The sequence below is a fragment of the Taudactylus pleione genome, unplaced genomic scaffold (assembly GCF_031769625.1).
Source record: "Taudactylus pleione unplaced genomic scaffold, aTauple2 ptg000926l, whole genome shotgun sequence".
Lineage (NCBI taxonomy): Eukaryota > Metazoa > Chordata > Amphibia > Anura > Myobatrachidae > Taudactylus > Taudactylus pleione.
Window position 1 is genome coordinate 757,445 of NW_028285327.1, and position 13,271 is coordinate 770,715.

At 43.0% G+C, this 13,271-nt stretch overlaps 1 protein-coding gene across 4 annotated transcripts in view; it reads left to right on the plus strand.

Annotated features, from left to right (window-relative positions):
- ENO4 (enolase 4) overlaps window positions 1–13,271 on the plus strand; it is a 238,777-nt gene that overhangs the window by 118,608 nt on the left and 106,898 nt on the right. For 3 of the 4 annotated variants that reach the window (XM_088459669.1, XM_088459670.1, XM_088459672.1), the window contains exon 1: window positions 7,034–7,201. The exons of the other annotated variant lie outside the window; for it this stretch is intronic. In XM_088459669.1, coding sequence (XP_088315795.1) covers window positions 7,082–7,201 — 120 coding nt within the window. In that variant the 5' untranslated portion in view covers window positions 7,034–7,081. Of the gene's footprint in view, window positions 1–7,033; window positions 7,202–13,271 lie in introns of those variants that run through there. 4 annotated transcript variants of the gene reach the window in all.

Consider the following 13,271-nt stretch of genomic DNA (forward strand, 5'->3'; position numbering starts at 1 on the left):
GGATTTAGACAATTGATGGAGGTAGTGTGTCCCCGGTTCCAAATCCCGTCTAGATTCCACTTCACTAGGCAGGCGATACCGAGACTGTACAGAAATGTCAGAAAAAGTATCCTCAGTGTCCTGAAAAATACCGTTGTACCCAATGTCCACTTAACCACGGACATGTGGACAAGTGGAACAGGGCAGACTAAGGACTATATGACTGTGACAGCCCACTGGGTAGATGTATCACCTTATGCAGCAACAACAGCAGCATCACCAGTAGCAGCATCTCAGAAACGCCAGCTCATTCCAAGGCAGGCTATGCTGTGTATCACCGGTTTCAGTAATAGACACACCGCTGACAACCTCTTAGAGAAACTGAGGGAAATCATCGCCCAGTGGCTTACCCCACTTAGACTCTCCTGGGGATTTGTGATATCTGACAACGCCACCAATATTGTGCGGGCATTACATCTGGGCAAATTCCAGCACGTCCCATGTTTTGCTCACACAATAAACTTGGTGGTGCAGAATTTTATGAAAAGTGACACGGGCGTGCAGGAGACGCTTTGGGTGGCCCGAAAAATTTCTGGCCACTTTCGCCATTTAGCGACTGCGTGCCGAAGACTGGAGCACCAGCAAACACTCTTGAACCTGCCCCGCCATCACCTGAAGCAAGAGGTTGTGACGCGGTGGAACTCAACCCTCTATATGCTTCAGAGGATGGAGGAGCAGCAAAAGGCCATTCAAGCCTATACATCCACCTATGACATAGGCAAAGGAGGGGGTATGCACCTGACTCAAGCGCAGTGGAGAATGATTTCCGTGTTGTGCAAGGTTCTCCAGCCCTTCGAACTTGCCACACGTGGTCAGTTCAGACACTGCCAGCTTGAATCAGGTCATTCCCCTCATCAGGCTTTTGCAGAAGCAGCTGGAGAAGGTGAAGGAGGAGCTAAGACGGAGTGATTCCGCTCGGCATGTGGGACTTGTGGATGAAGCCCTTCATTCGCTTTGCCAGGATTCCAGGGTGGTCAATCTGTTGAAATCAGACCACTACATTTTGGCCACCGTGCTCGATCCTAGATTTAAAGCCTATGTGGTGTCTCTCTTTCCGGCCGACACAAGCCTGCAGAGGTGCAAAGACCTGCTGGTGAACACACTGTCAGCTGAAGCGGAACGTGACACGTCAACAGCTCCTTCTTCATTTTCTCCCGCAACTGGGGCTGCCAGGAAAAAACTTAGGTATCCTAAGCAACCCGCTGGCGGTGATGCAGGGCAGGCAGGACCAAGTTTGGACATCTGGTCCGGACTGAAGGACCTGGCAACAATTTCTGACATGTCTACTGTCACTACATATGATACTGTCACCATTGACAGAATGGTGGAGGATTACATCGGTGACAGCATCCAAGTAGGCATGTCAGACAGTCCATACCTGTACTGGCAGGAAAAAGAGGCAATTTGGAGGCCCCTGTACAAACTGGCTCTATTTTACCTGAGTTGCCCCCCCTCCAGTGTGTACTCCGAAAGAGTGTTTAGTGCAGCCGGGAACCTTGTCAGCGAAAGGCGTAGGAGGTTGCTTCCACAAAATGTGGAGAAGATGATGTTCATAAAAATGAATTATCAACTCTTCCAGGGAGTCCAGCCTCCAGAACATACAGAGGGACCTGTGGTGGTGGATTCCATTGGGGACGAGTTAATACTCTGTGAGGATGAGGATTTACACAACACTGAAGAGGGTGAGGAATCAGTGGATGAGGAGGATGAGGACGACATCTTGCCTCCGTAGAGACAGTTTGTGCAGGGACAGATTAATTGCCAGCTTGTTTTGTGGGGGCCCAAACGAACCAATCATTTCAGCCACAGTTGTGTGGCAGACCCTGGCGCTGAAATGATTGGTTTGTTAAAGTGTGCATGTCCTGTTTATACAACATAAGGGTGGGTGGGAGGGCCCAAGGACAATTCCATCTTGCACCTCTTTTTTTTCTTTGCATTATGTACAGTTTGGGGCCTAGTTTTTCAAACTGCCATCCTGTCTGCCACTGCAGTGCCACTCCTAGATGGGTCACGTGTTTGTGCCGCCCACTCGTGTCTCTTAGCATAGTCATCCAGCTACCTCGGTGCAACCTTTTGGACATAAAAACACTATTGTGAGGTGTGAGGTGTTCAGAATAGACTGGAAATGAGTGGAAATTAAGGTTATTGAGGTTAATAATAGCATAGGAGCAGAAAAACCCACAAATTCTGTGATTTTAGCTGTTTTTATGCTTTTTTTAAAAAAAATACAGATCCAAAACACAAAACCCAGAACCCAAAACACGGAAGAGTGGTTTTGGCAAAACCAATCCAGATCCAAAACACGAAGAAAGATCCAGATCCAAAACCAAAACACAAAACACGAAAAGTGGCCGGTGCACACCCCTACTATGAACATGAGTCAGAGAGAACTGCTCTCACCTTCAGCCACTTCAGGGAGACCACTGGATATGTTAGTGCACCGCCGCCAGCCGCCAGGAAGGAGCACCTGCAGAAATATACAAGCACCCACAGGAAAGATGGCGCCGGCGGGACACGTGAGCGGGCCCCGTCTTCCACACACACCTAATGCCGGGTAATTAAATGTCCGCAACCGCCGCTGAGCTGCACACCGCGGCCACAGGACCTTCCGCCAGGCACCTAGGTGGAATCCCAGGGGTGCCTCAGGATAATACCGCAAGGATATATTGGTCCGGAGAGCGCAACTTAGTGTGTGCTACCACATTCTCTCCGTGGCCACGCCCCCTGGTCAGACTAACAATCATTGTGGAAATATTAAGCAGCGCTATACTGGTCCTGACTGACGCTAACATTAGCTGCAGGGACCCATTGTCAGCCTATGCAACACACAGTTCCACCTAAAATATGGCAACGCGCAGCACGGAACAGTATGTGACAAACAGTGGCGTAACTAGGGGGGGGACAGGCAGGGTGCGTGCCCTGGGCACCGTGGGACTGGCGGCGCGGGGGGGGCGCCGCCGGCCACGGTCCGGCCCGCCCTAGGTAGCCACCAGTTTAGCGCCAACCGCAATGAGTGCGGTCAGCGCTACACATTTACACAGGACCACCGCTAGGCTTCCAGCGCCGGTCCTGTGCTGCACACCTGAGCCCGTTCCTTCCCCCTGAGCGCTTGCCCAATAGCGCCAGGAGGCGGGCTCAGGCTGTGCTTAACACACGCATCGCCGCCAGCGCTGGCGGCGATGCGTGTGTTAAACAGCAGCCAATGAGAGTCAGATATTGACTGCTGCAGCACCCACTGCAAGAGCCGGACTTCTGTCCGGCTCCTGCAGTGGGTAATGGGACAGACGTCATGACGTCTGTCCCATTATGCAGAGCGCGCCAGCCCGGGAGGACTGGTGGGCGGCGGCGGCGGGAGCAGCATCGCGGACTGGAGGAGCAGCAGCAGCGTGGATTCAGGTAACTATGTTTTTATATATATATTTTTAAAAACCTGTCAGCACTACTGGGGGCACAACGGGGGTGGCTACCACTGGGGGGACCTCTACTGGGGGGACCTCTACTGGGGTGGGGGCACAATGGGGGGGCTACCACTGGGGGTACCATTATTAGAAGGACCTCTACTGGGGGGGCTATTACTGGGGGCACCATTATTAGGAGGACCTCTATGGGGGGGCTATTACTGGGGGCACCATCATTGGGAGGATCTCTACTGGGGGTGGGGGCTATTACAGGGGGCACTTAATCGGGAGGGGGAACCTCAACTGGGGACCACTACTTGGGGTGGGGGAAGTACTACTGGGGGCATTATAAAAGGGGCCTACTACAAGGGGCACTGCACTGGGGGGACCACAACTGGGGGCAATAACAGGAAGGACCACTACAGGGACCACTGGAAAGGGGGGGTCACTACTGGGAGCCTGCATCAGGGGGACCACTACTGGGGGCACTGCATGGAAGGGGGGGACTACTGCTGGGGGTACTATATAAGGGGCTTACTGCTAGAGGCACTGCGGAGACCACTACAGGGGGCACTAGATAGGGGGGATCACTACTGGGTGCCTGCATAAGGGGGACCACTACTGGGAAAACTGCATGGGGGGGACTACTGCTGGGGGCACTATATAAAGGGCACTGCATAGGGGGGGGGGACTACTACTGGGGGCACTATATAAAGGGCACTGCATAAGGGGATACCACTACTGGGTGCACTGCATTGTGGGGACTGCTACTGGGGGCACTGCATAAGGGGGAACACTACATAGGGCACTGCATTTGGGGGGACCACTACTGGGGGCACTGAGTAAGGGGAACTAATTGGGGGCTGTATAAGGGGGACCACTACTGGGGATACTGTATAAGGGGCACTACTATGGGCCTGCATAAGAGGGACCACAACTGCATACTGGGGGTACTGTATAAGGGGTACTACTGGGGTTAAGGTGCATATGGATAGGAATGTTCAGAGTGAAAATAAAGGGGTGTGTCATGTTGACACGCCCCATTTTTAAGTGACCACGCCCATTTTTTTCTGCGTGCGCCTTCGCCGTGCACACATATCGGGGTGGTGGTGGGGGGGCTCCCTTTTCAAATTTGCCCTGGGCTCCAAATACCCTAGTTACGCCACTGGTGACAAACCTCACAAATATTGCCAAGTATATACATGTGAGGTCTCAGAACCATCCTAGGTACACCTGTATTATGGAAGATTGTAAAGAAAAGGGATAGATATACATTGAAAGGTTAGAGAATTAAGCACAGTCAGCGCCAGAATAAGTCACATACAATGCAGACATATATATATAGACATAAACATGACATATAATATACTGCAAATGGCACTGATTCAGTATCTGGGGAGGCTATAGCGCTGTGTACACTCACCCAAATGGCTAGGTACGCAGGGGAACTGGAGCAGCTTGCATCCCAAGAGATCTGCTGCACCAGACGGAACATGGCGGCTGGAGACCTCAGAGGAGGCGTGGCCCAGGGACACCAGACTATAGCACTGAAAGGCGCTGGGGGGAGGAGCCGCCCCATGCCGGCTATTAACCCCCCGGGATGACGGCTCCCACTGCCGAACTTGAAGTCCCTGGTGGTCTAGTGGACCGTGGGGTATGGGGGGGCGCCGCCACTGCCAGCGCCTCCGGTCTGTCCCTAGAGACCGAAAGCATTGGACTGCATAAATGCCTTACCTGCTCCTCGTCGATCCGGCAGCAGTCCTGGGCATCCGCAGAGTCCAGCTAGCACAGACTCTGGGGTCCCCCGAGATCCCCAGATCTGTACTGACGACTCGGCGTTGGCAGGGTGACGGCGCGGCAGCTTGGACGTCCTATGGACAATCTGACACTGCCACTCATAAGAGTCAAAAAGTAAATACAAAACCTTTAACTCATAAAATAAAATAAAGCTTAGGGGCTGCTAATCAGCACCCCTGCGCAAACGGTGACCAACTCGGCCGGGCACCAACTTAAAACTGAGGTGCCTCTGGCTTGGGGGCAGGGTTATAGGGAGAGTGGACCCAGTGCATCCTGGGACCTGAAAGCTTTAACTGCGTGGTGCCAGGATTTGGTTCCCAACCTATACCCCGAAGAAGAAATTGTAATACTTTTTTTTACTGCGTCTTAACCCTGGGGGGAGGCTCTCTTGCATGGCCACCGCCACTCAAGGGCTTCAGAGGCTTCGCCTGGCAGGCGCTAACCCACCAGGGCTTCGGCGTCTTCACCTGGCGGGTGCCAACTCGCCAGGGCTTCGGAGCCTTCACATGGTGGTCAGCGGCCTTTAAGCTCTTTTGCATGACCACTGCCACCCCAGGGCTTCATAATCTTAGCCTGTGGGCACCAACCCACCAGGACTTCTGCGTTTTCGCCTGGCGGGGGCCAACCCAATGTTCTACCCCCAATGCTGCATCATTGTTCGTATGTATATGTATATATATGTTCAGGGCACCAAGATATCTGTTGCCGGCCCTGTGCAGGGAATCAGGTTGAAATCCCAACGCTGGCAGACCGACAGCAGTGAAAATCCCGACAGGAGATTTAGGTGAGTACTAGTATAACCCTATCCCCAACCCTCCCTTAGGGGTGCCTAACCCTAACCTCCCACCCTAATGCCTAACCCCCCCATCCCCGCAGCCTAAACCTGTCTCCCGGGAGGGTGCCTAACCCTAACCTCTCCCTGGAGGTGCTTAACCCTAACCCCCCCTTCCCCTATACTAAGTGTCCCGGGGGGGGTGTATACTCCTAAGTCCCCCCCAGGAGCCCCGAAACTATCCCTCCCCCACGTGGCTGTCCGCGCCCGCCGCCCGGCTTACCCTCATTCGGTATGCCGGGCATCGGTATTATGACAGGAGTCGGCATTTCGACCGTCGGCTTCCTGACTTGCAGAGGTGGAACGGTTTGGTGATCTAGGATCTTATACAATTATTAATGGCCAATGTGATGGGAAAATCAGTGCTGATACCTATGATAAAATATGTGGAGAAACAGAAGCGCGACCACCACGTAACTGAGCACAAATTCCCTCATTTATTACATTTCCAGAAAGTCTGAAATAGAAACTTCTGGCCTAGGGGAGCGGGACACATGTATCTGTAGGGCGAGTCCCATACACTGTATAATAACCTGGTACGGGTCACTCGGACAATCTATGACACACTGCTGTGATCAGGGGCAGAGGAAAGGTGGTAACCCGGGGCTACAGCCAAGCTGGGATATGTAGTGCCTTATAGCGTGTACACAGTCACCGCTCAGATCCCCAGCCAACACCATTGCTATAAGTACATGATGGGTCACTGTACCTCTTCTACTAACCACAGAGGGGAATAAGATGTGACTGATAATGTTATTATCTATACATGTGCCTGAGCTGAGGAATGACATCACTGGTTACCTCACAGGATGACGTCACAGACCAATGACTGCCAATGTCCACCATTTTCCTGTAGCCGGTCACATGTATATGTATAGATAGACATCGCCTTCTCTCTAGTGACGGGATGTTCTGCACGCATGCGCACTCCCGCCGCGCTGTGCTCATAGTAACCGGACAGCATCACGCCGCGTTACCTGGCAACCAACACGCGGCCTCGTCCACCGACACCGCTATGTCCCGGGAAGCCGCCGCTGCCGCTGACTTCTACCGCTCCAGGCTGGTCCCAGAGAGGCTAGAACAGGCGCTAAACAGCACGTTCTACCTGGGGCCGGAGGATGTGTACGGGCATCTGGTAATAGCAATGCTATAATGTCCTGTGTCTATAATACTGTATATATTATACTGCTATAATGTCCTGTGCCTGTAATACTGTATATATTATACTGCTATAATGTCCTGTGCCTGTAATACTGTATATATTATACTGCTATAATGTCCTGTGCCTGTAATACTGTATATATTATACTGCTATAATGTCCTGTGCCTGTAATACTGTATATATTATACTGCTATAATGTCCTGTGCCTGTAATACTGCATATATTATACTGCTATAATGTCCTGTGCCTGTAATACTGTATATATTATACTGCTATAATGTCCTGTGCCTGTAATACTGTATATATTATACTGCTATAATGTCCTGTGCCTATAATACTGTATATATTATACTGCTATAATGTCCTGTGCCTATAATACTGTATATATTATACTGCTATAATGTCCTGTCCCTATAATACTGTATATATTATACTGCTATAATGTCCTGTGCCTGTAATACTGTATATATTATACTGCTATAATGTCCTGTGCCTGTAATACTGTATATATTATACTGCTATAATGTCCTGTGCCTGTAATACTGTATATATTATACTGCTATAATGTCCTGTGCCTGTAATACTGTATATATTATACTGCTATAATGTCCTGTGCCTGTAATACTGTATATATTATACTGCTATAATGTCCTGTGCCTGTAATACTGTATATATTATACTGCTATAATGTCCTGTGCCTGTAATACTGTATATATTATACTGCTATAATGTCCTGTGCCTATAATACTGCTTATATTATACTGCTATAGTGTCCTGTGCCTGTAATACTGCATATATTATACTGCTATAATGTCCTGTGCCTATAATACTGTATATATTATACTGCTATAATGTCCTGTCCCTATAATACTGTATATATTATACTGCTATAATGTCCTGTGCCTGTAATACTGTATATATTATACTGCTATAATGTCCTGTGCCTGTAATACTGTATATATTATACTGCTATAATGTCCTGTGCCTATAATACTGTATATATTATACTGCTATAATGTCCTGTGCCTGTAATACTGTATATATTATACTGCTATAATGTCCTGTGCCTATAATACTGTATATATTATACTGCTATAATGTCCTGTGCCTATAATACTGTATATATTATACTGCTATAATGTCCTGTCCCTATAATACTGTATATATTATACTGCTATAATGTCCTGTGTCTATAATACTGTATATATTATACTGCTATAATGTCCTGTGCCTGTAATACTGTATATATTATACTGCTATAATGTCCTGTGCCTGTAATACTGTATATATTATACTGCTATAATGTCCTGTGCCTGTAATACTGTATATATTATACTGCTATAATGTCCTGTGCCTATAATACTGTATATATTATACTGCTATAATGTCCTGTGCCTATAATACTGTATATATTATACTGCTATAATGTCCTGTGCCTATAATACTGTATATATTATACTGCTATAATGTCCTGTGCCTATAATACTGTATATATTATACTGCTATAATGTCCTGTGCCTATAATACTGTATATATTATACTGCTATAATGTCCTGTGCCTATAATACTGCTTATATTATACTGCTATAGTGTCCTGTGCCTGTAATACTGTATATATTATACTGCTATAATGTCCTGTGCCTATAATACTGTATATATTATACTGCTATAATGTCCTGTCCCTATAATACTGTATATATTATACTGCTATAATGTCCTGTGCCTGTAATACTGTATATATTATACTGCTATAATGTCCTGTGCCTGTAATACTGTATATATTATACTGCTATAATGTCCTGTGCCTGTAATACTGTATATATTATACTGCTATAATGTCCTGTCCCTATAATACTGTATATATTATACTGCTATAATGTCCTGTGCCTATAATACTGTATATATTATACTGCTATAATGTCCTGTGCCTGTAATACTGTATATATTATACTGCTATAATGTCCTGTGCCTATAATACTGTATATATTATACTGCTATAATATCCTGTGTCTGTAATACTGTATATATTATACTGCTATAATGTCCTGTGCCTATAATACTGTATATATTATACTGCTATAATGTCCTGTGCCTGTAATACTGTATATATTATACTGCTATAGTGTCCTGTGTCTATAATACTGTATATATTATACTGCTATAATGTCCTGTGCCTATAATACTGTATATATTATACTGCTATAATGTCCTGTGCCTATAATACTGTATATATTATACTGCTATAATGTCCTGTCCCTATAATACTGTATATATTATACTGCTACAATGTCCTGTGCCTGTAATACTGTATATATTATACTGCTACAATGTCCTGTGCCTATAATACTGTATATATTATACTGCTATAATGTCCTGTCCCTATAATACTGTATATATTATACTGCTATAATGTCCTGTGCCTGTAATACTGTATATATTATACTGCTATAATGTCCTGTCCCTATAATACTGTATATATTATACTGCTATAATGTCCTGTGTCTATAATACTGTATATATTATACTGCTATAATGTCCTGTCCCTGTAATACTGCATATATTATACTGCTATAATGTCCTGTGCCTATAATACTGTATATATTATACTGCTATAATGTCCTGTGCCTGTAATACTGTATATATTATACTGCTATAATGTCCTGTGCCTGTAATACTGTATATATTATACTGCTATAGTGTCCTGTGCCTGTAATACTGTATATATTATACTGCTATAATGTCCTGTGCCTATAATACTGCTTATATTATACTGCTATAGTGTCCTGTGCCTGTAATACTGTATATATTATACTGCTATAATGTCCTGTGCCTATAATACTGTATATATTATACTGCTATAATGTCCTGTCCCTATAATACTGTATATATTATACTGCTATAATGTCCTGTGCCTGTAATACTGTATATATTATACTGCTATAATGTCCTGTGCCTGTAATACTGTATATATTATACTGCTATAATGTCCTGTGCCTATAATACTGTATATATTATACTGCTATAATGTCCTGTCCCTATAATACTGTATATATTATACTGCTATAATGTCCTGTCCCTATAATACTGTATATATTATACTGCTATAATGTCCTGTCCCTATAATACTGTATATATTATACTGCTATAATGTCCTGTCCCTATAATACTGTATATATTATACTGCTATAATGTCCTGTGTCTATAATACTGTATATATTATACTGCTATAATGTCCTGTGCCTGTAATACTGTATATATTATACTGCTATAATGTCCTGTGCCTGTAATACTGTATATATTATACTGCTATAATGTCCTGTGCCTGTAATACTGTATATATTATACTGCTATAATGTCCTGTGCCTGTAATACTGTATATATTATACTGCTATAATGTCCTGTGCCTGTAATACTGTATATATTATACTGCTATAATGTCCTGTGCCTATAATACTGTATATATTATACTGCTATAATGTCCTGTGCCTATAATACTGTATATATTATACTGCTATAATGTCCTGTGCCTATAATACTGTATATATTATACTGCTATAATGTCCTGTGCCTATAATACTGTATATATTATACTGCTATAATGTCCTGTGCCTATAATACTGCTTATATTATACTGCTATAGTGTCCTGTGCCTGTAATACTGCTTATATTATACTGCTATAGTGTCCTGTGCCTGTAATACTGTATATATTATACTGCTATAATGTCCTGTGCCTATAATACTGTATATATTATACTGCTATAATGTCCTGTCCCTATAATACTGTATATATTATACTGCTATAATGTCCTGTGCCTGTAATACTGTATATATTATACTGCTATAATGTCCTGTGCCTGTAATACTGTATATATTATACTGCTATAATGTCCTGTGCCTGTAATACTGTATATATTATACTGCTATAATGTCCTGTCCCTATAATACTGTATATATTATACTGCTATAATGTCCTGTGCCTATAATACTGTATATATTATACTGCTATAATGTCCTGTGCCTATAATACTGTATATATTATACTGCTATAATGTCCTGTGTCTATAATACTGTATATATTATACTGCTATAATGTCCTGTCCCTATAATACTGTATATATTATACTGCTATAGTGTCCTGTGCCTGTAATACTGTATATATTATACTGCTATAATGTCCTGTCCCCATAATACTGTATATATTATACTGCTATAGTGTCCTGTCCCCATAATACTGCATATATTATACTGCTATAATGTCCTGTGCCTGTAATACTGTATATATTATACTGCTATAATGTCCTGTGTCTATAATACTGTATATATTATACTGCTATAATGTCCTGTGTCTATAATACTGTATATATTATACTGCTATAATGTCCTGTGTCTATAATACTGTATATATTATACTGCTATAATGTCCTGTCCCTATAATACTGCATATATTATACGGCTATAATGTCTTGTCCCTATAATACTGCATATGTTATACTGCTATAATGTCCTGTCCCTATAATACTGCATATGTTATACTGCTACAATGTCCTGTGCCTGGAATACTGCTTATATTATACTGCTATAATACTGTATATATTATACAGCTATAGTGTCCTGTCCCCATAATACTGTATATATTATACTGCTATAGTGTCCTGTCCCTATAATACTGTATATATTATACTGCTATAATGTCCTGTTCCCATAATACTGTATATATTATACTGCTATAATGTCCTGTGCCTGTAATACTGTATATATTATACTGCTATAATGTCCTGTGCCTATAATACTGTATATATTATACTGCTATAATGTCCTGTGCCTGTAATACTGTATATATTATACTGCTATAATGTCCTGTGCCTGTAATACTGTATATATTATACTGCTATAATGTCCTGTCCCTATAATACTGTATATATTATACTGCTATAATGTCCTGTGCCTGTAATACTGTATATATTATACTGCTATAATGTCCTGTGCCTGTAATACTGCATATGTTATACTGCTACAATGTCCTGTGCCTGGAATACTGTATATATTATACTGCTATAATGTCTTGTCCCTATAATACTGCATATGTTATACTGCTATAATGTCCTGTCCCTATAATACTGTATATATTATACTGCTATAATGTCCTGTGCCTGTAATACTGTATATATTATACTGCTATAATGTCCTGTGCCTGTAATACTGCATATGTTATACTGCTATAATGTCCTGTGTCTATAATACTGTATATATTATACTGCTATAATGTCCTGTGCCTATAATACTGTATATATTATACGGCTATAATGTCTTGTCCCTATAATACTGCATATGTTATACTGCTATAATGTCCTGTCCCTATAATACTGCATATGTTATACTGCTACAATGTCCTGTGCCTGGAATACTGCTTATATTATACTGCTATAATACTGTATATATTATACTGCTATAATGTCCTGTGCCTGTAATACTGCTTATATTATACTGCTATAATGTCCTGTCCCTATAATACTGCTTATATTATACTGCTATAATGTCCTGTCCCTATAATACTGCATATATTATACTGCTATAATGTCCTGTGCCTATAATACTGTATATATTATACTGCTATAATGTCCTGTGCCTGTAATACTGCTTATATTATACTGCTATAATGTCCTGTCCCCATAATACTGCATATATTATACTGCTATAATGTCCTGTCCCTATAATACTGCATATATTATACTGCTATAATGTCCTGTCCCTATAATACTGCATATATTATACTGCTATAATGTCCTGTGCCTATAATACTGCATATATTATACTGCTATAATGTCCTGTCCCTATAATACTGCATATATTATACTTATATAGTGTCCTGTGCCTATAATACAGCATATATTATACTGCTATAATGTCCTGTGCCTGTAATACTGCATATATTATACTGCTATAATATCCTGTGTCTGTAATACTGTATATATTATACTGCTATAATGTCCTGTGCCTATAATACTGTATATATTATACTGCTATAATGTCCTGTGCCTGTAA